This window comes from Chrysemys picta, chromosome 10, assembly GCF_011386835.1.
Source record: "Chrysemys picta bellii isolate R12L10 chromosome 10, ASM1138683v2, whole genome shotgun sequence".
Classification (NCBI taxonomy): domain Eukaryota; kingdom Metazoa; phylum Chordata; order Testudines; family Emydidae; genus Chrysemys; species Chrysemys picta.
The window spans coordinates 88,377,084-88,404,206 of NC_088800.1; the positions used below are offsets into that span (position 1 = coordinate 88,377,084).

General features: G+C 46.6%; 1 protein-coding gene across 11 annotated transcripts in view; it reads left to right on the top strand.

Annotated features, from left to right (window-relative positions):
- Positions 1–27,123, top strand: part of UNKL (unk like zinc finger) — a 144,523-nt gene that overhangs the window by 40,631 nt on the left and 76,769 nt on the right. For 7 of the 11 annotated variants that reach the window (XM_065560379.1, XM_065560383.1, XM_065560380.1 and 4 more), the window contains 3 exons: positions 550–667; positions 5,830–5,914; positions 16,811–16,965. In XM_065560379.1, coding sequence (XP_065416451.1) covers positions 550–667; positions 5,830–5,914; positions 16,811–16,965 — 358 coding nt within the window. The remainder of the gene's footprint in view (positions 1–549; positions 668–5,829; positions 5,915–16,810; positions 16,966–27,123) is intronic. The other 4 variants (XM_065560386.1, XM_065560385.1, XM_065560382.1 and 1 more) reach the window with 2 other exon arrangements.

Below are 27,123 nucleotides of genomic sequence, written 5' to 3' on the forward strand. Positions count from 1 at the left end.
ACCTGGCAGAGCCCAGCTTGCTCATAGAAGACACTGTTGAGGGGGGAAGGGGGAGAGAGCTAGAGGTTTTCCTGCAGCTGCAGTTCCCAGCAGGCCCTGAGGGAAGGAGGGGGCGGTGTGCAGGAAACTCTGTGCAAGCCTGGGACCGAGCATCAGGCTGAGGGTAGGAGGTGGGGGGTGGGGGTGGGGGGAGGGTGGCACGGCTGGGCTTGGAGGGGGTGGGGCGGGTATCTGGGCAAAGGGTGGCCCTGCAGCTGGGCTGTGGGGAGGAGGGGGTGCAGGTCTCTGGGCAAGGGGGGCAGAATTCCCCCAGGAGTAAGCATCCTTTTACCAAAAGAGCATTTGCCCAAAGAGCTCCCAAAATATTGCTGGCCCACATCTTTAGACTTCAGAGGCCCCAAAGCCTGGCCCTGGCGATAAGCTGTTGTTGCAGAAATGGAAACAGTGGGCTTCAGCAGCTGAGATGCTACTTTGGACTTAATGGGAAAATATTTGAGTTTGCTGCTGGGGAATTAGTACAAATGCATTTTTGGATTTCACTTTTTCCAGGTCTACTCCTTGCCCCAGTGTAAAACATGCAGATGAGTGGGGTGAACCTTCCAAGTGTGAAAATGGGGATAACTGTCAGTATTGCCATTCTCGTACTGAACAGCAGTTCCATCCTGAGGTAAAACCTGAGGTTGTTTTTCCCCATTATTTAATGTGTTAGATTGAACATGGTTTATCTTAATAATGGAAATAGACAAATGTTTCACTTATCATATGGGCATATCATATAGTAAATCAAATTAGTTTTCTGATCTGTTAAAGAAGTTGCAAGATTTCTGCAACAGTTTTAAGTTGCCTTTTTTAATGTGCTAACTAATACTAGCAATTTTATTTCTGAAGTCTACTGTCTGTGATCTGTCTTCAGAGCACTGTAACTTCACGTCTTCTTAAAAGTAGATATATTTTATCCAGAGCTGTATGGACTCTGGAGAGTTGTTCATGCAGTAGTTGAATTAGTGGAGATATTTGCTTTAAAACAAAACAGTTTGCTAGGAATATCATTTGTACAGTTACATTAGTCACCTACTAGCATCTTTTAGAACTCTAATTATGAAAGAGAAGTTAACTTCATAATGTCTCCTGCAATATTTGGAGATGGTTCCGATTACATTTTCATATGATTTGTAATTCTCTTTGCCATGCTTCTTAACCCCAAGGTGTAAGATATGGGTTTAAACAATCCTTTTCACTATTCAGCCTATTTCTTGATCCTGCGGTCAAGTCATAATGGTAACTTCTGTGACATCACAATCATTTGTCGTAAACCTCTGAGGTATAATCACAGTAGTAGGAAGGTTTCATTGCAGTTGATTGGGGAAAATTGAATAGACCAATGGAAGAAGGAAAGAAAAGAAAACAAAAATTATTTCTGTCAGTGTGGATTCCACTGTAGGTATGCATGGGCCTCATGTGCATGAGCTTAGAATTTTTTATGCCCTCGTAATCATGGCCCCAAAAGTCACAGTACGTTGACCCTCCCTTAGTTCCCTCTTACTGTTTATCTTTTTGTTCTGTGTTCGTACAGCCCCTAGCACATGACTGGGGCTTCTAGGTGCTATGATTATACAAATGATGGGGGAAAAAAATCTGGGGTAAAGTCCTCAAAACCCTGCTTGACTTGAAGAGGCAGAGGCATGACACTGACAGGGAAGAAAGCTTGAGAAAAAACACCAGTACCAAAGTCAACACCAGTAGCTGTCTTGTTACCTATCCTGGCACCCATTGACTGACCCACTCCTCCTTGGTGCCGAGATATGTGTTTGAAGATCTACCTTCATCCTTCCTCCCAGCACCAGCCCTGGTAGCCTCATTGGAACCACACCCAACAGTGCTGTTTCTGGAGAAATACTTGTCCTCCCCTGGGCTATTCCTTCTTCCTTGCTTCAAGCACAGAGCACTGTCTAGAGAGAGAGGAGTGGTATCCTAAAGAGTTCTCCAGCTCCACCTAGTACCAGGCTCTGGTGCATGAGTGGTAATGGATGGGCCACCCACAATCTTGCCATTACCTATACAACATGCCACTATGGCCATATTTGTCCTACTGGGGTCCTTCTTATGCTGTCGGAGCAGAGCCCCATCACAGCACTAAAAGGGTGAGGTTGAAGGCACTGTTGGCATCCATAGCTGGAGCTTTTTACCCAGAATCAGAGTTGCTCCCTTCTAAAGAGTCATAATCGTCCCCCTCTGAGGCAGTTGCTCCAACCCTGACGTGGGCCATGACCAATTTCCAGGCATTCCAGGAGCTACTCTTCAGGATAGTGGAAATTGAGATAAGTGACAGTAATCCAAGAGAGAGTGCATATGATGTTCAACATCCTAAGCTCCTTGGTGCCCACAAGGATCACCCTTCCAATTAATGGAAGCCTATTAGAGCCTATAAAAGCCTTTTGCACATCTCGGCCTTACTTTCCTTGACCTCAAAGCAAGTGGAGAAATGTTACTAAGTCCCACCCAATGGTCTTGAACAGCTTCACATATCCCACACTGGGATTGCTTGTTATCTTGGTGGTCCAGGAAAAGACTAGATCCATTATAGGGATCTCTTCCTCCCACACCTCTTTCTCCCTCTCCCCCCCCCCAAAAAAAAGGGTCCGAAGAAGAAGCTGGCAATTGCAAGCTGGTAAGCTTAACTACTTCAAGTGCTTGCTCATGTCCATTCCATATTAGGTATGTGTGTGCTTGCTACGTGCACCGGTACCGGAAGTTTTTCCCTCAGCGGTATCTGTAGGGGACCGGCTCTGGCGCCCTTTGGAGTGGCACGCACATGACGCAGTATAAGGGGTGCTGCCGGCCCCCCGCACCCTCACTTCCTTCTTGCCGCCAGTGACAGTGCTGGAATGTCTGCTGCTTCGGCTAGCTTTTTGCTTCATTCAGTGTTACAAACTTTTCCTGTAAAATAGTTAATAGTTATCCCTTATTGTGTTAGTGCGTTTTACTTGGTTAGTCATGGATGGAACTCAGCCTAGGGATGGGGCATGCCCCGGTCCCCAGGCTTTAAGCCCTACGATCACTGCCAAAAACCGATGCCCATCAGCGATCTGCATAACAGTTATCTAAGGTGTCTGGGTGAGTCGCATATAAGCGACAAGTGCCATATCTGCATGTCCGTCAAACCTTGGATTAAGAAGGAGCGAGACATCCGTCTCAGTGCTCCTAATGAAGGCGGCTCTAACTCCAGCACTGGAGCAGTCGAGGTCCGACTGTGCCTCGAACACCGCAGCATTGGTTTGGAATGCTCCACCGGCGCTTTCGACGGAGCAGCACTGATGCCCCTCCCCGGCACCTGCCAAGCGGCAAAAGAAGACCGGGAGAGGAGGATCTCCTACATCCCGCAAGGGAAAGGAGAGGGCAGGAGGGGAGCCAAGGCCAAAGGAGGGTGGCTTGGTACCTCCAACCAGGAGTCAGGCCCAAGCTCAGGTCGAGCGGTCTAGCCCACCCCGACCCATGCCTGCCACACTGGACAGTGACACGGGCGTCAGTTAGAGGTCCCATTGATGCCCAAGGCCCTGCAGGCAGCGCAGGATATCTTAGCACTACCGGTGCCACCCACAGCGGCTATGGCGGTACCCTGATTCAGGGGTAAACCCGCCTTGGGAGCTTTTCGTAAGTCCCCGTCTCAGCGCTACCACTCTCCTTCATGAGGGACGTCTTGCCAGCGCTTGCCTGCGCTGAGCCACCAGGCCTTAAAGGCAGGGAGGCATGCAGCCCTCTTTGGTCTCCAGACTCAGGGCAGCGCCCACAGGGCTTGAGCGGCGCCTTGCCGGTGACCTGGCACAGACCGGTAGAAGTGTGCCCCTCCTGGCATCAACAGCATTGAGACCGGCCCAGTGCTTCACCCATGACCTGGTACTGTTCGTGGGCCCAACAGAGTCGATCGAGCAAAGTCATCAGTTCGCTGATCTGCATTGCCGCAAAACAGATCCTCTTGGTTGGTAAGAAGGTCTTCCCGGCGATTGACGTGCTCCGGATCCTGGTACTAGTTGAGCAATATGAGGCATAAATCACTGGAATGCCGTCGACAGTCCACTGAATGCCGCTGGTCTCCGAGGACCCGCAAAAGGGACTTGTCCCGAGTAGAGAGCTCCCCATCGAGGTGCAGCGATCGGCACCACAGCAAACTGGATCGCCAATCCACCTGCTCATGGTCGCCTAAGAGCTACCACTCATCATCGAGCTCCAACACCAGGCAGGAGTTGTTGCTGGCAGGCCAAACCCTGGCACCGGTGGTACGCTCGACGTTGGCAGTACTGCCAACTGCTCCATGGCCCTAGGGCCAGTGGCTGGCTGCCTGGTACCTGGGGAACCCATGGGGTTTTACTCAGCCTTCCCAAGGGCTTAGGTCAGTGGCAGGTGCCTCGTACAAACCATCAGCCTCGGTATCCCGCCCTCCTCTGGAAACAGATGTTCCCAAAGGGAGAACCCCTCAGGCTCTCACGGACCCCAGGGAACAGTTGGTTGGACCACCTATGGATGTGGCAGACCCCACGGCACTGACTTCTTCCTCACCTTCGCCAGGAGAGGCAAGGCCAACCGGGAGCTACACCTGAGAATAAAGACTCAAAGAGGCTGGATTTGTTCGGACGCAAAGTTTATTCATCCTCCAGCCTCCAGTTGAGTCTGGCTAACCGTCAAGCCCTCCTCGGCTGCTATGATTTCAATATGTGGCAAGCCATGGCCAAGTTTAAAGATTCGCTTCCCAAGGACACCAGGAAAGAGTTCTGGGTGATCCTCGATGAGGGCAGGGCTGTGGCCAGGGTGGCCCTTCAAGCAGCCTTGAACGCGGCAGACTCCGCAGCATACACCATGACCTCAGCCATCTCCATGTGAAGGGTGTTTTGGCTCCTTCTTTCAGGCTTATCAACAAAGGCCCAGCAGTCGATACAGGACCTTCCTTTCGATGGCCAGGCACTGTTTGCTGAGCAGACAGACAATAAATTACACGGGTTAAAGGACTCCTGTACTACTTTGAAAACCCTAGGGCTTTATGTCCCACGTCTGGCCCGTAAGCGGTTCAAGCCGCAACAGCCACAAGGTCAAGGGAGCCAATCTGGCAGGAGACAGCTCATAAGAAGAGCAGAGGCTACAAATGTCGCCAGAGCCACCAACCTCCGCCCTCTACCCAGTCGGGTGCCACCCGCAACAGACAGGGTGGTAAACAGGCATTTTGAGGGTGCGCCTGAGGGTGACCTACCAGACTGTAGCCCGGATCCATCCTCCCTATGTTTCTCCAACCGCCTTTCTTTTTTCCTCCCTGCATGGACCGTGATAACATCAGACTGCTGGGTCCTCAAAACAGGCCCTGGGCTATACCCTCCTGTTTTAAGAATATGGAACAGCTTCCATACAAGCAGAAATTTAAAAAACTGGGACTGGTCAGCTTAGGAAAGAGATGACTAAAGGGGTCATAGAACTTCCCAAAAATAATTCCTAGAGCTTCTCTTTTAGAAAAACATCCAATCTTGATTTAAGAATTGTCAGTGATGAAGAATCCACCACGACTCTGGTAAATTGTTCCAATGGTTATTTACCCTCACTGTTAAAAAATTATGCCTTGTTTCCAGTCTGATTTTTGTCTAGCTTCAACTTCCAGCCTTTGGATTGTGTTACACCTTTCTCTGCTAGAACTAAGAGCCAACTGTTAAATATTTGTTCCCGAAATAGATACTTATACACTGTAATCATGTCACCCCTTAACTTTCTCTTTGTTAAACTGAATAGATTGAGCTCTTATGCTATTAGCACCCAGATAATTTTAAAGTTATTCACTTTCTATTTTTTTAGATTTACAAATCTACAAAGTGCAATGACATCCGTCAAACAGGTTACTGCCCGCGGGGTCCATTTTGTGCATTTGCACATGTTGAAAGTGAGTATGAGAACGGTTCTTTTGTATCAATGTTAATAAAATTCCCACGATCATGCAGTAGAGAATGTTTGTTTTTATTTCACCTTAGGAAAAAAAAAAGGTGTTTTATCCCGTTCTGTTACCTTGCATCTATGATTTCATTACTACTTTGCATCAAACTCCTCGTGGCAACAGTGGAAGTGGAAAATGCGTTACTTGTGAAATGGACTGTACCTATTGTTATTTAGGCCCTAGCAAACACTTATGTACATATTCTACTTTAAGCATATAAATAGCCCCATCAATTTCAATGGGACTACTAACATGTTTAAAGGTATTAGAGCAATAAGGTGAATGAAGTAATATCTTTTATTGGACAAACGTCTTATCTCACTCATCTGTCTCTCTAATATCCTGGGACCGACATGACTATAACAACACATGTTTAAAGGTGAATATGTGTGTAAGTATTTGCAGGACCTGGTGTTTTAGTAATCTGCAGAGAGGTGCCATGGACAAGTGATGCTTCCCTTACCTTCTCCCATTCTCAGCACATCCAGGCTGTGTATCCAGGAAGCAGGAAAGAGGCACATCCTTTTAGAGTTCTCCTAGTTTCTGTTTTCACTTATATGGAAAAGATGAATACATTGAAGAGGTGTGATACTTTAGCAGTCATGAAGTTCCTAGAAATGCTGGAGCCCTACATTCCAATTGATAAATACATTTACTTTATTTCCTCTGTGAACAAAACAGCAGATACCTATTTTTCAGGGTCAAGTGCTGTTGATGGGAACTGCATATGTTTCAGGGAAAGAGGAAACAACTCAGCACAGTGCACCAGAGACAGAAATTGGGACTTTATATTGACTTCAATAAGAACAGGATCAGGCCTATTGTCACAATCCCCTATCTCCACTCACACTATCCAATGATGCAGAAAGGGTGGTGATTTGTGTGTTACTCCTGAGGGAATTCTGCACCAAAAAATTAAAAATTCCATGCACAATATTTTAAAATTCTGCAAAGTCTGCATATTTTATTTGTCAATAAATAAATGTGGGAGCCCCAAGCATGGCAGTGGGGAGCACAGGGCACTAGCTGCATGTGAGAAATCACCCTGCAGCCCCCTGCCCCCATGGGACATAAACTCAGCTGTGAAGCTGCTCCTGACCCTGACACAGTGCAAGGGCTGGGGTTGCCCCACAAACACCACGGGGCCCTGCCCCTCCGTGCCAGGCGCACCAAGATAGCAGGTGAGAAGGGCAGAGTCTTGCATGCACGCCCAGCCCTGGCCCCCGATCCAGGTGTGGGATCGACTAAGCCTGCATGCCCAAGTGTGAGGGGATTTAGGTACTTGGTGAGAGAGTTCAGGGTGTTGCAATCTGGGTGTGAGGGGCTCAGTGAGGGGTCCAGCTGCAGGGGGATCTGGATTCACGGGGGCTCGTTAGGGGGGTTTCAGGTTTAGGGGGAAATGGGACTCTGCAGGGGGTCCAGGTGAAGGTCTTTGGGGCTCAGCAAGGGGTAACAAGGTGTGGGGGGATAGGGCTTAGCAAGGGGGACTGGGTGTGGAGGACTCAGTAGGGGGTCTCGGTGTTAGGGGAGTGGGGTGGGAGCTTGGTGGGGTGAGGGTCTGGGTGCAGCTGGTTGGGGCTTGGTGAGAAGGGGGTCCGGGTGCGGGGGGGCTAAATGGGGTGATCCAGGTGCAGGGGGCTCAGTGGGGGTCTGAGTGCAGGGAGGCTCCTGATGCAGGGGTGAGGCTTGGTGGGGTGGGGTTCAGGTGTGGGGGGCTCGTTGGGGTGGTATGGGTGAGTCCAGATGTACAGGGATTGGGTGGATGGGGGAGCAGCTCCCCATACAGCTGCAGGAAGCTCCGCACTCCTTTCCTCCTGCCCCCACAGCTGAGGAGCGATGATAGCAGGAAGCGGGCGGGGGGGAGGAGTGCGGAGCTTCCTGCAGCTGCAGGAGGTTTCTGGGAGTGGGTCTGACCCAGCCCTGGCCATTCCTTACAAGGGAAGAGGAAGTCATCTCCCTCTCCGGCCGCAGCCCAACTGAGATTAGCAGTTGAGCCTAGTGCAGGGTAGGAGCCACTGACCTTGGCGTCCCCAGCCCTCCCACCCTGCAGTGAATTACTTTTCTGCCGGGTGCCCGAAATGATGCGCCTGTGCTGCTGGGGAGGGACACGTGACCGCTCTTGTGGCTTCCCTTTGCTTCCTCGTCAGAAAGTCATTTTTCTGCGGGGAAGCAAAGAAATATGCAAGGGACATGAATTCTGCGTGCGCACAGTGGCGCAGAATTCCCCCAGGAGTAGTGTGTGGAGCATATGTGGTTCAGGCTCTTCATAAAAACACTAGAGACAAAAGACAGTGAGAAAATAGTGGCAACATAGGGAGGGGTATTCAGAACTAGGTCAAGACTTTACTTCCTTTCCTACCATATCATCAAAATATTTGCAGCTGGGAGCCAGGTCAGGATTTACTGGGAGTAAAAAGAATGCAAAAGTTGGATTGACATCAAGTAGCGATGGGAGATTCAAGTGGCCCATCCTTTCTATCTAGGTTCTTATGTGGCTCTTTCCACTGTGGTTTCTCTGTCTCTCTCTGCCAGTAGCAACAGCTCTGAGCTCAGTCTTGAAATCCTGACATTCCACCTCTCTTGCTCAAGTATGGTCAATAGAAAAGAACCCTTCCATAGTTCCAGTGGGAAGAAGAGAGAGAGGCTCCATAGCCAGGGACCCTATCTCATAAGAAAGGTGACAGGGAGAATCTTATCCCATGACTCCTGTTTCTTTGGCCCCTAAGATCCTGTATGCATCTCCCACTATCTTCAGTGAGGCCCTAGTTTCTCAGACCCGGCAATCCCTTTTGCCCCACTTTGCAGGGGAGGCACAAAGTCTCTTATGCCCACTCCCCTTCCCCATGACTGTAAGGGAGAGAGACTCCTCTTATCTTGTGGAGGTTCTTCAGAAGCAGCTGACTCTCTTCTCTTCTCTTCTCTTCTCTTCTCTTCTCTTCTCTTCTCTTCTCTTCTCTTCTCTTCTCTTCTCTTCTCTTCTCTTCTCTTCTCTTCTCTTCTCTTCTCTTCTCTTCTCTTCATTCTTTGTGGAAGCTGGCAAGTCGGGTCCCTTTCACTATCCACTGGAACTGGGCTTCCCCTGGTGTCATTGCTGCTACTCTGCTCCCTTTTAGGTCTCATCTATCAGCCTTCTCCCACTGGTTGGGGCAGCCCACAACCCTTTCAACTGGCACAGTCCCCCAAAGAGTATTCTCTGTTAACAGGGGAGGATTGAAACCCTGTCCCAAAGGGTGAAGAGCAGTGGGGAATTGCCAGCTGCCTCTGAAAAACTTAGCAGAGGAATGAGCCACTCAGCTACTCCTAAAAACATTGGAAGGGAAGTTAGTCTGCAGCCTTGGGCTTCTGTAGGACTCTTCAGTGCTGTTGGTGCTCTGATTGTCAGTGTGTCAAAAACACCCACTTCCATCTGACTTCCTAGAAGATTGCACCCCTTCATGTTGGACCCAAACCTGGCCATAGCAACCCATGTGTTCATGATCTCCAGAGTCTAATGCTGATTGTCTGTAGGAATGAAGCGACACCTGAAAAAGCTGTTTAATTTTTTTTAAAAATCAGCCAATTTGATTAGCAGCAGGTTGTCATGAGAATATTACCCTGATACTCCATTCTACACTGGCTGCCTGGTGAATAAAGAGCCCCTTTCAAAGGCTGTGTCCTAATATTCAATCTCTATGGGATTGGCCCGAATTCTCTGAGAGGTCATCTTTTCCTTAGCTACAATGACCTCTCATGGTAGCTATGTCCCACTGGAACAATGAAATCATTGACCAACTAGGGGAGGCTGATACATGCAGATGTCAGAACTTTTGCAGGAACTGGATCTAGACTATGGGACTCACTCCTTCAAGGAATTAGAATGGCTGGGGCTACACAGTATTCCAAATGTAATACTAAACTCATTTCTGTGACTTTTCCTCAATAAGTACATAAAACATGAGCAAAAATGCCAATAAACTAATCACGCTAGTTCTCTTATAGGAAAGGAGCGAGACTGTTTCTATTTTTAAAAACTTGGGAGGCACTCCAATCCTACTTTGATGGGGACTGTATGAGTATGTAAATAGATACGTTCATTTATGGGATTTGGGATTGATGTGCAGCTGTGTGTATGTGGAGCGAAGCTAACTGAACAAGGAGGGCTGGAGCAGTGACCTAGAAGGGAGTGTGAGGGTGGCAGTAACCAGAACAGCACTTCTGATGTGAGGATGTGAGGGGCTCCTGGGCAGTATTTTCCCTCTAGACTTAATAGAGATGACAGTGGCTAACTGCCTCGTAAAGCAATCCAGAATGAGGACACAACCCCAAGGGAGAGTGGAAGTAAATAACATTAGATAAGTGCAGCATCTTCTGTCTTCACATCCATTTTTTGCATATTCAGTCAGGCAGAGGATGAGCAGGGGAGCTACCTGTGTTCCTTCTTCAAAGTCCCGGCGCTTAGTCTGGAGTCAGTCTGCACAATGATAGTTATTATTCATCTTGCCTGTGTCTCCTGTGTTCTTTAATTGTCTCCTACTCCTGTACTTGATACGTAAGACACAGGAAATATGTTAGATACAGCATTTGGAGACACAGTACAAAGGCAGAATCATGCAGTAATTAAAACATAGCTCATTAGGTACAAAAATTACACCATAAGAAACAATCCTCAACTATGCTATCTCCCCTGAAGAGAGGTAATGGTGCTGAATTTACATGTCCCACTGTTCCATCTGTTCATTATCATGGCATGTACTCTTCTGCATGATGTCATAACTGTTAATTGTCCTTGGCAGAAGGAAGGTTCATTCAGGACACAGTTTATTATGGCCCTTCAGAAATACAGTTGTGAACGGAGATGAAAAATAAGTAACATTTTGTATACAAAATTCTGGCTAAATCTGTGGAATTTCTTCAGGGGATGATCGGATTTTATTTTTCTAGCCCTGTTTCTTTTTTTAATACCCTGTGTTCATGAATCAAGGGGTAAAGAATGTCAGTCAGCTTATTCAATTAAATATCTGTTGCTAATGAATTATTTGTCTAGAAAACCCACACAGCCTAAATGTCCAAATTTTTAATAAATACCATTTTAAAGAGTACTTTTATTTGTATATTCCAAAGGGCAGTAAGTAATGAGCATCTAAATTAACCAAATCTGAAATGTTCAATAGAATACTGAAGTTGTCTTGAGAACACTGGGAAGTGATGTGTGCGTCCAATTACTTTAAATTAATTTTTCTGGTATAAAAATGACAAATAGTTAGAATGACCACTTAAATGTCAATATTTTCTCAGTTTACTATATCCCATTAAGATAAGCAGTGGAAATTCCAGATTCTTCTTCGAGTAGTGTCCCTATGGGTGCTCCATTGTAGGTGTGCGTGCATTCCTGCGCCTTTGATTGGAGATCATTGGTAGCAGTGTCCATTTGGTCTGGACATGCCTTCTGTGTCTTTCATGCTCTGCCTCACGGCTAATTAATGCTGCACAGGTGAACTACCTTCTCAACTGCCCCGGCTAGAGACAGAGCGATTAGCAGTCCATTTGTTCATACTTTAGATCTTTAGAATTGTTTATCTCTTAGATACTCTTAGTGTTTTCGTCAGTTTTTTTTCTCTGTGTTATAGGGTTTCCATTAGTTTCTTTCCTGTTTTAAAGAAAAAGAAATGTTTTTATTTTATCTCTGTCCCCCGGGTTTAAGAGGTGCCTCTCCTTCAGGGAGGCTATTCTGGTTACAGACAGACATTCCCATTGCGTGTAGTGCCTCGGAGAGGCCCACGTTCCATAAAAGTGTACTTTTATCAGCAGCTAAAAGCCAGATCCCAAAAAATCCAGGAATTAAAGTTAAAGCTACTACTTACGGAGGGAGCTCTTCAACCTGTGACTGACCCTGGCCCCGAATCTCCTTGACAGCACGAACCATCATCAGAGCATTTTACTTCCAAAGAGGGTGAGCTGAGAAAAAAGTCTTCGGATTCCCCTCGCAAGATCTCCCAAAAGAGAGCTGTAAGGCCTCATACTGAATCCCAAACCAGCCAGATGAGATCCCCAGCACATTCAGTTATTTTGGCACTGATTGCTAAAAGCATGATACGCACAACTCGCATGGGTCTTCTGATGCACACAGTGCTAGTAAGCTATGGGCACAGGCTCCAAAACAGCGGCACCGCCTGTCAGAGACCAGAGTTTACACTGTACCGTGTCTACGAAGACGTCATCTGTGCAGAAACTCTCGGTACCAACAACTTCAAAACAACCCTCGTCGGACTGTCTGACTTGAGCATGATTGCTGGTTTCCTCGGTACCGACGAGTCAACCCCGACAAGCCCTGACAGTACCGATTACGGCACCACAGGAGTTTCAGTTTTCCAGGGACCTGATGGTATCTGAGACCCCAGAGTCCATTCTACTCAGTACCGGGGGTTCGGTACTGAGTGCATCTCGAAGCCCAGAATCACCACTGGTACTGAGGCGTTCAGCTCCACTAATATCCAGCACAGTCTCAGATAGTGACCAGGAGGATATCCTCTCTTGGCACTTGCCATGGTCCCTCTTTCTACCAACCAGGGCCTTCTCAGCTACACCCTCACTCTGGGTTTCAGCCCCCATGTTATGACCAACAGTGGGTTCTGCCACCCATGCCCTTTCTACCATCCCAGTGGAAATACTAGGATCCATGGGCAGCCTACAGGCACTAAATGCCTGGGAAGCATGGTGTCACCCACCAGGAGTCTGAGATGCTCTCCTCCAACCTCTGTCTCCAGAACCTCATAAGGAAACTGAGGAGCAGGAAACCAGACTAGCAGAGGCGGCCACACCGCAAACCAATATCTCCTCTTCTTTCCCAGATGAGGTGGCAATGCCCCCTCCACTGTCCATAGCAGATGATTTCAAACCCTTTCAGGACCTTACAAAGAGGTTGCAGGAGATACTGCAGATCCCTCTCAAGGAGGTGAAGGACACCAACCATAAGTTGGTGGACAAACTGCATATGCCCTCCTCCTCAAAGATCACCCTCCCAATTAATGAAGCGCATTTGGATCCGGCTAAAGTCATATGGCAAACACCAGCCTCAGTCACAACAACATGCAAACTGGCCAACAAATATACTATGTCCCTTCCAAGGATACTGAATTCTTTTTTTCACACCCTGCACCTAATTCCATCATTGTGGATGTGGTGAATTCTCATGGCCACCAACATCACATGAAATCCACCCCCTTATGATAGAGACTGGAAAAGACTTGACTTATTTGGAAGGAAGGTGTACTCCTCGGTGACCTTGCAATTTAGAATTGCAAACTACCAGGCCTTAATGGCACAATATGACCACGCCAAAAGACCACCTGCCGGAAGCACAATGAGAACAGTTTAGACCATCATACATGAGGGCAGTTAGTGGTCAGAACAGCACTCCAGACTGCACTAGATGCCATGGATACAGTGGCCCGCTTGGTATCAACAGTGGTATTGATGTCATGGTAGTTGTGGTTATACCTTTCAGGGCTGCCAAAAGAGGTACAGATGATGGCCGAGGACCTCCCTTTCAAAGGCTCCAAATTATTTGCAGATAAGACTGATGCATCACTCCATGTTCTCAAGGACTCCAGGGCCACACTTTGGTCATTGGGGATCTATACATCAGGTCAGAAAAAGAAATTTAGTCCCCAGTCCTCCCACAAATCACGTCCACCTCAGTACCTATCACAGTACTGCTATGAGCCACAGCGAAAGAAGTCAAAATTTCAGAGGCGAAAACCATCAGTCCCTCAACCTCCCAACCTTCCACCTTGAAACCCCAGTTTTGACGCCTTGGTTGAGGCCCTGGGAGACCACTTCCCCATCAGCTGCAACTTACAAACCATTTGCATCCCTTTGGATGCCGTCTTTCTCTGTTTCTCCAAAATTGGGTCTTGGAGATGATCTCCAATGGATACTCTATCCAGTTCACCTCCCTCCCTCCTCAGGGACCCTTCTCATGAGAGACTGTTAAGACAGGAAATAGATCACCTGCTATGCCTGGGAGCCATAGAACCTATTCTGGCTCATCTCAGAGGCAAAAGCTTTTATTCCCGATATTTCCTGATTCTCCTCCCCTCCCCCCCCCCTCCGCCCCCCCCCCCCCTGACTTGTACTGGACCTCAGAGCACTGAACAAATACACGCAGGCACAAAAATTGAAGATGGTCACAATAGCAGCGTACCATCTCTGGAACAGGAAGATTGGTTCTTGGCCTTGACCTCCAGTCAAAAATGCTTGTGTTCCCTTTCTTCCACTGATGAGAAATGCGCTCATGAAAATCATGACAGACAACATAGCGTGCATGTACTACATAAATCATCAAGAGGGTGCCAGATCATCTTCCCTGTGCATGGAAGTGCTAAAGCTATGGAATTGGCGCGTTCGGCACAATGTTTTAATATCTGCTGCCTACATCCTGGGAGTGCAAAATACAACAGCAGTGTCAGTTGCAAGTTGTCACATGACCGCAAGCGGGAAATGAACCCAACTGTACTCCGCAGCATAGTCTAACAATGGGGGACCCCAATAGTAGATTTATTCGCTACTTACTTGAACAGGAAATGCCCATGCTATTGCTCCAGAGACGGCCTCGGAAAACACTCATTAGGGGACGCTCTCCTTCTCCTAGCGGAAAAAGGCCTCCTATACACCTTCCCCCATTTCCTTTGTTCCTGAAGGTCCTGATAAAAATAAAAAGAGAAAAAGCAAATGTTATACTGATTGGTCACACCTGGCTGAGACAGACATGGTACCCATACCTGTCACAGCTTGCAACATGTCCACCAATCCCTCTTCAACCCACTTCTTATCTCCTCTCACAGAACGAAGGGCAAACTCTCTATCCCGACCTATGGATACTCCATCTTAAGGCTTGGCTCCGTCATGGTTCCAGCACATAGAAAGCTGCTGCTCTAAAGAGGTGTAGGAAGTGCTACTACACAGTAGAAAATGGTCTACCCAATGCACTTACCTGCAAAAGTGGACAAGGTTTCAGGTTTGGTGTAATTCCAAACAAATCACCCCAGTATTTTGCATACTCCCTGTAGTGTTGAACTACATGCTAGTTCTCAAGAGGACAGGACTATCTCTCAGTATGCTCAAAGTACACCTGGCGGCCATGACAGCTTTCCATCAAGTGATAGAGGGATACTTGGTTTTTGCCCACCTAAAAACTACAAAGAGATTCCTCAAGGGCATGGTGAACCTCTTTCGCCAACCCAGACACTCCACTCCAGCGTGGGACCTAAATCTAGTTTTAAAGAGCCTAATTAGACACCCCTTTGAACTTAGTCGTTTACATACCTGTCAATTAAGACAGCATTAAGACAGTGATCATTACCTCAGCAAGGAGAATAGGGGAGACAGAGGCACTAATGGTACCCCCCCACCCGCATCCCCTTCACAGCATTCTTTAAAGACAAGGTCACTCATAGGCCACATTCAAAGTTCATTCCCAAGGTGGCCTCGTCTTTTCACGTAAATCAACTCATTCACCTCCCTACCTTTTACCCAAAGCCTCAACGTGACAACAGGGAGGCTATACTATATATGCTAGACATTAGGAGGGCCATGGCCTTTTATTTGGACATGACAAAGGCCTTTAGGAAATCTCCTAAGCTCTTCCTATCCATTGTGGAAAGGTCAAAAAACACAATGATATCAGCCCAGAGACTTTCCAAATGGGTCTCAAACTGTTTTAATCGTTGCTATCATGCTCACAATGTATTACCTCCATCTGGAATCTGTACACATTCCATGAGATTGGTTTTCACCTCTGTTGCTTTCCTCAAGAATGTTCCTATCTCGGAAATCTGCACACGGCAGAGACTTGGCTGTCTGCTTATACATTTTCAGAACACCTATGTGATTACTGGAGACTCTGCTTCTGATGCTAGCTTTGGCTCCACAGTATCATCCATAAGAGGCTTGACTCCAAAGTCCCACCCTCCCATTGAGGATACTGCTCGAGAGTCACCTACAGTGGAGCACCCATAGGGACACTACTCGAAGCAGAAGAGGAAGTTACCATCATTATTGCACAAGGTGAGTTCTTCGAGATGTGTATCCCTGTGGGTGCTCCACAACCCAACCTCCTCCCTTCTACTTTGGAGTTCTCAATAAGGGCTGTATGGTAGAGAAGGTGGTTTGCCCAGGAGGGTGGTTTTCCCATGCAGCGCTAATTAGCCTTGAGGCAGAGCACGAGGGAGGGAGAGCGTATGTGCAGGCCAAACAGACACTGTTGCCAAAGATGTCCAATCAAAGGTGCAGAGACGCATGCACACCTAGTGCGGAGCACCCATAGGGGGACATATTTCGAAGAACCTTCATTACTGCACAAGGTGAGTAACTTCATCTTCTTTTGATGGGATGCTATAGATCACTCTACAGCCAGGTAGAGTGAAAAAAGACAGTAATTCAGTGTACAATGTTGTGTTTATCTTTGCAACCTGGAGTCCTAAAAATGTTGTCTTTTAAACACTGTAGTATCTTCGATTCTTGAAAATACAGCAACGTTTGTAATAAGACTGTATATTCTTAGGATGCAGATCTTTTTTTGTTCCTGTGGGTTTTTGTTGGACCGAGTAATGAGGAAAAGCCCCCTGAGTTACAAACGTATATTTGGTACTAAGTTTGTTAGTGGCCACAAATACATAAATATTAAATTACACCATTTTCAAATGGACTTTGCTTTGTTTATGTTATTATGCTTTCAGAAACCGTTTTAATTTGTGTACTTAAATGTTTCCATATCAGAGGTTGTGTTTGGTTTTGGGTATGTAATTGTTGAATTCACACAGCTAAATACAAAATCTGTGTGTAATTTGTTGGGGATTCCTTCAACAGAGGACACCATGAATGTAGTCATACTGCAAACTGGTTGTCAATCAAAGCCAGGCGCTCATCTGTTTTCAGCAGACAGCATAGGAATTGCAAATGAATGGAGCAGCAGTCTTAACTCCACAAACAGCATTACAAATAACAATGGGCAATCTGGAAATGTAAGTGTAAATACTTCTGAAAAAATTACTACTAATGATCACTGTCCCAATATATAATTGTTTGTTTTATTTATCAAACATCTCTTTTTACTATATGTATATTACAACAGAAAAGAAGCACCTTACTTAGACATTAAAGAGTCAATAAAAATCAGCCCTCACATGTGGCAATAAAGGTTTTAAACTGGTTCTGAATACCTAGTGCAATGTCTGGCCTCTACCTGAATACCCAATTTAATTTTGTATTACCTGTTTTTTCTCCCTCTTTCTTTCTTTGTCAGTGCAGTCAGGTGACTGTAGGTACTCAGGTACTACAGTGAGAAGTGTCATATAAATACCTAAATAGAATTCCTTTAATCAGGGAACCCCAGCATTTGTTATGTAAACACAGGACACCATAACTTACTTAAGGTTGGTTTCTCTTTAGGAAAGATTTCATTAAAGGAAGATCTTGTCTGGCTACAGCTCTCCTTTTTATTGTTTTCTGTTAACAGGAAAATCAGATAAGAATTTGAATATACAACTATGCACTCAACATTTTACTTTAAAGCTATCTTCAGGCTGTTCCTGGAGCCATCGTATATTTGGTAGTTAAGAGGCTCTCTGGTACCAGAGTAATGAGTATGATGTAAATTATCCTATTCTGTCAAACTGAGTTGAGGGGAAAAGGAGATGGAATTGATTATAGAGTCTTTATTCTCTACCATTTAGCCATACTTGGAAATGGATCTTGTTGGGTAGGCAACAATTATTTTGAGGTAGTTCTTGTGGTTAGATGTTCAGCTGCATGTGTGTGTTCTCCCTGTGTGCCGTCCCAGCTCTGCGCAGACAGCTGGTGCCGCAGACCTTGAGCGAACCATCCAATGACTACAAGATCCGTTAAGGTATGAAGGCACCAAGCTAGGTTTATTGTTGACGAAGCAAGGTACTAGTATTCTACAGACTCTACTGGACCACTAATACATGTATACCCGTAACAATGGACGAAGCTCAGTCAGTGGTGGGACTTTCCATTTCCCTCTCAGCTGGCCAAAGACACTCCCTCTGAGATACATCTTTATACACCAATACAAACAAGTTACGTATTTCCCCGACGTATCAGGATGCCACCCTCTGACGTATTTGCCACCCATTGCCTTGTATCTGTAGGTTCGATCATAACATTTCTATCCATCGTGCTGTCATCCTGACCTTATCTTTAGGATGGGTCAGTGTGTTCCTGTTATCTTTGGGGAATGTGCTGGTATTGAGGTGTTCTGGCACCTTCTGGAATGTGCTTGCGTGAGTGCTCAGTGCCCAACACCTCTCAGGAATATGTGTTTTTGCAGTATCAGCCCCGTGCTTGCCAAATTCTGTGAGCAGGGCCTGCATCTTGCTCACAACCTTAATTTGCTTCATATCAGCAAAGTTTTGACCATTATTTTAGTTCAGGTGTCTGATACAAAGGCTTATGTCTCAGGCTTTCTTCCTACTACAACTGAAGATCAGGACCCCTGGTCTAGCCCTTCTTACCTCTTTATTGACTTGATTTTTCTTGTTTCATGAGCAACAAAGACCCTTCTATAGCTCATGAGTATATGTGTATTTATTGGTAGAACTTTCACTAACAAGTTTCCAACACTAGTAGCTTTTTGTTTATAAGATTAAAGCAGAAACCAAATATAGGTTACATGTTTTAAAATAAGTTTAAAAGAAAATGGCTAATAAATGTGTTTAAAAACCCTGAGGTCTTTTATTGATGCAGGTTCTGCAACTTCACACTGTTGCCCGTTAGGCCAACCATAAAGATATATCTGTGTAGCTGTCTACATTGTGTCTTAGCTCTCCAATATGAAATCTGCTGCTACATCTACCTCCAAAAAGCTCTTCAGAGGACTGTCAGGGGCATACCTGTTCCACAGTAGGAACCCACTCCTTTTTCTGCACAGGGACTTGAGTTCCATTGGTCTTTTTGGTTCAATTCAGTTTGCTCCTGAGGCTTTCAGCAGTGACCTATAAGAGGCACCTCCTCTCTCAGAAGCTCTTCAATCTGCTCCCACTTCCAGGTGACTGCATAAGACTATCAGGGAGAGTCTAATGGCTATCTTGTCGACAGGAACTCTCCTTCTGTTGCTCAAGGACTAAGTTTCATCAGTTCTCTCCACTCTCCCATGTGCTTATACTCAATCATTTGCTGCAGTTAATCTAGTTTAATTCTTAGTTGCCACAGTTTCTTACCTTTGCCATTGCCTTGATTAATTACTTAGATGCTGTGGTCTCCTCCATGCTTCCAGGATTCACCTTCTGAGACTTAAACTCCTGCCTTCTCATCTGCTCTTCCCCTGCACCCTGGTCTCTTATTTTCCTTTTCCCACTTCTTGAGTTCTGTTGTGTTTTTTCTTCTACCCTTCTCTCTTCCACCATCTCAATCTAATCCCAGTCTATTATAATTTAGATATTTAATGGGCAACTCCTCCCTCCCTGCTTCTGCCTATCCCAACTACACCTTTTCCTTCTTGCCTCTGGCAATATCTCTCTCAACTGCAGCCTGCTGTCACCTGTGTCCTCTTTGTAGTCATCTTGATTAGCCACTGATGCCCCTTCTTGCTGGCTCCAACTTTACTGCTGTTCCCTCTTATCATTGCCCCCTTCTTTTCTGCTATCACTAAAATTCTTGTGGTTGTTTGTCAGAGATGAAACCTCAGTCCTTCCTTCTGCTGCTGCCTTTACGCCCCACTGAATTCTCTTTCTCTCCCCCAGTGCAACCTTCATAGCATCCTCTCCTCTCTTTCTTTCACCCTGCAAAAAGGCATCATCAGCAAAGGCATCCTGCCTTCAGATGTTTGTCACTTCAAACTGTTTCCAGAGGGGAAGGATGGTCCAATAAATAGGGCACTTGCTTTGGACTTGGGAGGCCTGAGTTCATTTCCCTACTCTGTCCCACACATCTTGGGTGGCCTTGGGCAAGTCACTTAGCCTCTCTGTGCCTCAGTTCCACATCTGTAAATGAGGGTAAAAGTATTTTCTACTTGTATAGATGTGTTGTGAGGATAAATGCATTAAAGATTGTGAAGTGGGCATACTATGGTGATGGAGGAGGCCATATAATTACTTTACATAGATTCCTCTCTCACTTACTCACAGTACATCCTTACTCATGCATCTGAGTCTTTGCTCCCCTTTTTGTCCATTTGGGTATCATCTGTTATTCCATGGCCTTATCCTTCCTCCCCATTTCAGTGGGTGACTCTCTTCCTTTCTCTCATTTCATTCCCCACCCCTTTTTCTGGGGAGTTTAGCTTCCATATTAATGTCCCAGTCTGATTATTCTAACTCTAACTGATTATTGTAGCCACCTCGAGTTCTTCCCTTAAAATCATATTGGATCCTTTACCTCCATTTTCTGCCTTCAGCTTTGAACTAGCTTATTTTACCCACCTTTGTCACTTTCTTAACTTAATCTTCATCAAGCACTGCTTTCCCCCGGCCTCTTAATTTCTGCATATCCTCTCTCTCCCACTCTCTTCCATTTTAACATCATTAATTACCCTCCTCTGGTTGCACAAGCCTTGCATAACCTCTAGTCCATGAACAACTCAGATTCCTCTTCCGCTTTCAACCTGATCCTTCATTTCATCGTTTTTTGTCACTTCTTCCCTTGGTGCCATCCTCTTCGCTACACTCAACCCTTTTTCTTCACTGTCACATCATTGTGTTGTTCCACCATCCCCATCTTTGACTGACTTGTCACATCCATTTCTTCTGTTCCTGCTTCTGTGCTGTTAAGGGTATGACTACACGCGGATAAAAAACCTGCAGCTGGCCCGGGTCACCTTGCTTGGGCTCTGGGGCTGAAAAATCGCTGTGGAGACGCTCGGGCTGGAGTCCAAGCCCTGGGACTCTTCACTCTCTCACAGTCCCGGAGCTTGGGCTCTAGTCTGAGCCCAAATGTTTACACAGCAATTTTTTTCAGCCCCAGGGTCTGATCCCTGTGAGCCTGAGTCAGCTGACCTGGGCCAGCCACAGGTTTTTTATCCCCTTGTAGACATACCCTAAGTGCCTTAAAAGAAAGTCTAGGGGTTTTGCAAATGTTGTCAACTACAAGTTCTTCTTTTTTTCCACCAGTTCTGTCTACATATTTGACACTTATGCCTACGACTCCTGCTGCCTATTCTCTACCCTTGACTCTCTCCTCAAGCCTCTTCTGCAGCTACCCCATCCTCTTTCAACCTAGATCTTGCCTGGGGGGTTTTCCCCAAGGAGAACATTGATATACCAGAGGCAGTGTTCCTCTTCTCTCTTTTCTTTCCAACCTTCAACTTCTCTTCCTTCACCCTTTCACTAATACAGAGACGTCCTTCCTAACCTCCTCTTCCATCCCATTTTTGTGGTCCATTAATTTCCTGCTCTTCACCTCCAAGCTCCTTGAGTGTATTGTCTACTTCAGTTTCCTCTAACTCTCTCTGTTCCTTCACTGTCTCGCTTGGTGGCTCATCCTCTTTCAAACCCTTTTTCCAGTCTGTTCTTCAGGGCTTTATTCTTGGTCCCTGCCTCTACACTGTTCTTCCTGACTCCATCCCCAGTGACCTCATCAACTCATGGTTTTAATTACTATGTCTGTGCAGATAACTTCAAAATCACTCTGATCTCTTCCACCCTCAGTTTATTTATGCATCCCTAACTGTCTCATCCATTCTGGATGTCCTGCCCCAAACTCAAATTGACTATGGCACAAATGGAGTGTTCCTCTCAAACACTTGTTTCTTCCTCCCTTCTCTGTCACTGTTCATAATTTCACCATCCTCCCAGTTACCCAGGTTTGTAACTTTGTCATTATTCAACTTCTCTCTCTCCTACTCCCCAGACATTCAGTCTTAAATCCTACAGATGCTTCATCTGCATCTCAAACATAATCCTTACAGTATGCTCTATACATATTGCTAAAACGTCGATTCATGCCCTAGTCATCTGTTGCCTTGGTTATTGTAGCCCCTTGGGGTCTCCCCTTACTCTCATATTTGGTCCTGCATATCCTTCCATCAAGGTACCATTAAAAGCATCTTTCTTGTCCAATGCTCTGACCAACTCTTTCTCTTATTAACACATACCCAAATACCTAACTTGCACTGGCTCTCAATCCTCTGTCTCAAGGCTTTGCATGTTTCTTCTATCTCCCAACTTCCCTGTTCATGCCTTACATTCTGCCAACTTTGCACAGCATGACATATCCTTGGTGGTCTCCTCCTATGCGTGATTCTGTGTCTTTTCTTACACAGCCTCAAGACTTAGAATAACCTCACTGACTCAGTGCATCATGCAGCCATACTTGACACCTTCAAATACCTTCTCAAGATTGACTGCTTTTGGTTATTTTTGCAACCATGGAGATAATCTGGTTGGGTAGAAAGTATATTGGAAATTAGGAATATATGAAAAACAGTGGTTCCAGGAAAAATCTCTGACCTGTAAGAAACTGTGACTTATTTAAAAAAAAAAAAGTATAAGGGGAGGAAAGATGACACCAGTATACACAGAGGCTGTGCTGTATATGTGTGTGTATAATATGTGTATAAACACACCACAAAGAGCAATGCATTTGCATCACATAGGTATAAATAACGATGTAAAAGGATGAGAAAGAAGCAACATACTTCTCTTTTTACATCAAGTGTGCTAAATCTGAATCATGCTAGTGGAGCATGTTTTAGGCTCTTCTTAATTATTTAATGCCAAAGTAGCATTTTCCCATTCCAGTGTTCACTGTTGGTAATGAGGCCTCAGGTGAAAGTGAACTTCCTACTACAGTTCTTAAGGCATAAGTAGTTTTTCAAGTTAATAAAAATTAAATTTTACAATTCTGTACCCTCATCTCTTTCCTCCCTCCCCCCAAAAAGAAAAAGTGTACAATGTAAAAAACAAAATAAAAAATCCCACTTAAGCCTGAGGAATTTAAAACACACAAGTCAGAAAATTCAAGAAGTTCGACTTTCATAGTATTTATAATTCTGAATTATTTGAAAGTTGAGCATGGGGGATGGGTGCCAGGAGTAGCCCGTGTTTTTTAATCCGGGCACTGTTTCCCTCTCTGGCCATGGGCAAGTAATTCAATCTGGTTGCCTTTGTTTCCCTATGTATAAAATTTGAGTGATACTGACCTACCATGCAGGGTTTTTTGAGGTTTAATTAGCATTTGTAAAGTACTTGGAAGAAGAAAAGGTCCATGGAGCATGTTTTCTGAATTAGTGATGAATACAACAATAAGGTGCTGAACAAATAATAACTAAACATTTTGTTACAACATAAGGGGCATATTCTCCCCTTTTTCCTCTGTGCAAGCATTTTACTGATATCCATGCGTGTTCCACTCTGCACTCTGGGAAGTATAATCATGACTGTACTCTGGCCAACAGACTAAAATTAAACAAAATTCAGCCCTCTCCTCTGAGTTTGACACCACTGCCCCAACGAGTAATCAAAAATACCGTATTTGTGCAATGTTGATGAGTTAAGGTTGCTATGAGAACTACTGCTTAATTTTTTTGACCCTGATGTTTAAATTTTCACCCTTGTTGCATTTCAGAGGGTTTTTTTTCATTTCACTTCCTAGATTTTTTTTTTAAATAAAGAAGAATATAGATAAGAGAGCAGAAAAACAAAAGAATCACACTGGTGCATGCTTCTTGGGGAGACATTCAGCCTGGGAACCCGCTCCTTGAAAAATTTCCCATATGCTTGGGCTCTGCACTTCAGAATGCTGTCCTGCCACCACAGCAGGGAAGATTTTAAGAATTGTTGGGGTTACAGATGAAAATGTAGAAAAAAGGCAGCAGGTCTTGGTGGTTTTTGTCGTGAACATTTCCCTTTACATTTAATATTTAATAATTACAAAAGCAGTGCCAGGGTTTTTGCCTCCCTAGGCGGCAGTGCTCCTCCTCTGAGCATTCGGCGGCAGGGGTCCTTCCACTCTGCGTCTTTGGGGCACTTTGGCGGCGGGTCCTGGAGCGAGTGAAGGACCTGCCGCTGAATTTCCACCGAAGACCCAGAGCGGAAGGACCCCCCGCCGCCGAATTTCCGCTGTGGGCGGCAAAAGGCCGCCCCCCCAAATCCTGCCGCCCTAGGCGACTGCCTAGGGTCGCCTAGTGGAAGCGCCGGCCCTGCCCCTATAGGTTCTGTCATCCTTCCAATCCCCATCACAGATGCAACTGTCTGGAGGCTGGAGTTCACTGTGGATTGTGAACCCCAGAGCAAGGGAAACTTATTAAACGAGCAATTTTCAAATATGAATAACTTTGGGTAGTCTTAGCTCAAGTTTATGCAGCCTTAAAGGTGATGTGCCCCAAACAACCATGTAACCATGGGCGGCGAGTTATATTTTCTCATGGTGCCTGGGCTCCAGGAATATTCAGGGCTGGGGGCCCTGCTCCACCAATATTTGGAGCTGGATCTCTCCCCCAGCCCTGTCTGGAGCGGGCCGTGGCCCCGGAGCATCCCCGTGAAAGCAGCGCCCGGTTCTCCCTTGCCTGTGTTCTGCCTGGGCTACCAGTGGCTGCTGCTGCTCTAAGGCTATAGCACAAGAGCAGCGTGGCAGGCTGAGGCAGCACCTCAGGGGGAGGGGGCAGAGGCACACACATGCTTTGCAGCCCTCCCCTCCTCTTCTCTCTCCCCCCCCCCCCCCCCGCACCCACCGGGAGGAGACATCTGGAGTGGACCTCACTCACCTGAGCAGCTGCTGGGGCTTCAGTGAGTGTTTGACCCTGTGATTCCCCCCCCCCCACACACACACACACACTGCTCCTGCCCCAGGCTGGGCAAGGGGCAGCCCCACCCCCAGTGAGGCTACGGTGAGGGGCAGGAGGCTGCAGCAGGGGAGGAAGAAAGCCACATGTGATGGCAGTTTCCTCCCCTAGCACCCATCCACCGCAGGGAAGATGGGGGGAAGGGGGGCTTCCTAGACCTGAGCAGCTGGGGCTTGGGTGAATTTGGTGATACCCTGCCCTCCCTCCCCCCCCACTCCCACAGCCACCACTCATGCCCTACGCTACGCCAGGGGCAGTCCCATCCCCCACCCCCAGCGAGGCTATGGTGAGGGGCAGCAGCCAGGGAGGCCACATGAGATAGCAACCCCCCCCCCCCAGTACCCACCATAGGGGAGGAGAGGGGGCTTCCTGGACCTGAGAGGGGCCCTAGGAGCATGTGCAGAGTGAGTGTGCTGTGGGGGGGGGGAGGAGTCCCTCCCCCAGAGCTCACTGAAGCCCATGGGGAGAGGGCTGGGGGGAGTTCTCCTCTCTGGCCCCAGCCCCAGGGCAGCCTGCCTGTACCCCAAACTCCTCATCCCCAGCCCCGCTCCACCCCAGAGCTCGCACCCCCAGCCAGAGCCCTCCCCCCCCCCCCGCACGCCAACCCTCTGCTGTAGTCCTGAGCCTCTCCAACACCCCAAACTCCTCATCCCTGGCCTCAGCCAGAGCCCTCATCCCCCCCAATACTCCAACCCTCTGCCTGAGCCCCCTCCCACACTGCTCATCCCCACCCCACAACCCTCACCCCTACACCTCCTCCCTTCGCACCCCTTCCCACCCCAACTCCCTCCCAGAGCTTGCACCCCCTCCCACTGCACCCCCTCCCATCCCCAGATTCCCTCACAGAGCCTGCACCCTCACCCCCTCCTACACCCCCTGCCCAGAGCCTGCACCCAAACTCCCTCCCAGAGCCTGCACCCCAGCCCTCCGTACTCCCTCCCAGAGCCTGCACCCCCACCCCCCTGCCGCAGCCCAGAGCCTGCACCCAGCACCCAAACGCCATCCCAGAGCCTGCACCCCAGACCCCCTCTCCCACCCAAACTCCCTCCCAGAGCCCAATCTCTCACCCCTTTTGCACCCAAACTCCCTCCCAGGGCCTGCACCTCTCCTGCACCCCAATCCCCTGCCCCAACCCAGGGCCTGCACCCCAGACCTCCTCACCCCATCCAAACTCCCTTCCAGAGCTTTAGGCAGGTCGGGGGTGGAGTTTGGGGGGGGGGGCGGGTTCTGGGCACCACCAAAATTGCTACAAACCTGCCACCCCTGCGTGTAAATCAGCTGTGTTGTGGAAGACTGAAACTGAGAATAGTGGAGGTGTTCAGATCTGGCTTTTCTCTCTAATTTGGAGCTCTTGGTCATGGAGAGCATTGTCTGTGGTCTTTCCTGTCCAATATGCCTTTCCAGCTGTGAATCAGTTGTGGAAGAACACTTCTGACTTCTCACTAGGGTAATGACATTGGCAAGTAATGTCTAAGTTCTGGCAGCCATATGTAGTAATCAGAAACTCTGCTCTACCTGTTTTTTTTTTTTATAGGACTGGGGAACTGTTGGCCGGTTGTCAGAGTGATGCTGTATGGCCAGTTTAAAACTTAAAACATGTTGAAATTTAGCAAAGAACTGCTGCTCCAAGAGCAAGCCTCAGGCCAAGTTTGAACTTAAAAAAATTTGCTTTTTTAGTTATTTTAACTCAAGTAATATATCAAGATAATGGGCGGCAGGATTGTATTTTTATTCTGGCTCAGATAACTCAAAAACAGCTTAACTTTCATACAGTTTTCCACCTTTTGAGCATGAAAAGTTTTAGCCCCTAAAGGAAACTTCCTCAGAAAGTGATGATTGAACACAGGGTTAGAACAGATTTTGTTTTGCATCTTTTATTATTATTTATGAAAATTAAAGGTTGCATTTTAAAAATTTATATTTGTAGTAGTGCCCACTACGTGCGAGGCTTTTTCCAACCACTTAAGAGGGTCATTGGTCTGAGGAGCTCATAATCTAAGGATAAACAAATAGATAAAATTAAGAGGAATAACAGGCAATTAATATACAAGTCAACTTGATTCACTATAGATGGTACACAGAGTCTTTAATACAAAGCAGCAATAACTATTGGTAGATTTTAGGCAATATAATTTAGTGACTAAAAAAATAACAAATCGTTAAAGCATAAACAGGTTTATAATTCAGCAAAATCAGTTTTTACTGAAATATGCCCAATTTTTGTGGTATTTTAAAAATAGATATTAAAACCCAGGTAGATATCAGCACTATTTGAAAAATCACGTTTGCCTCTCTTCTCCCTTTAATTTAAGCAAGGTATAAAGAAGTCGTCATGAGTGTACAAAATAAAAATTCAAAATTACAAAATAAAAGTCCATGAATC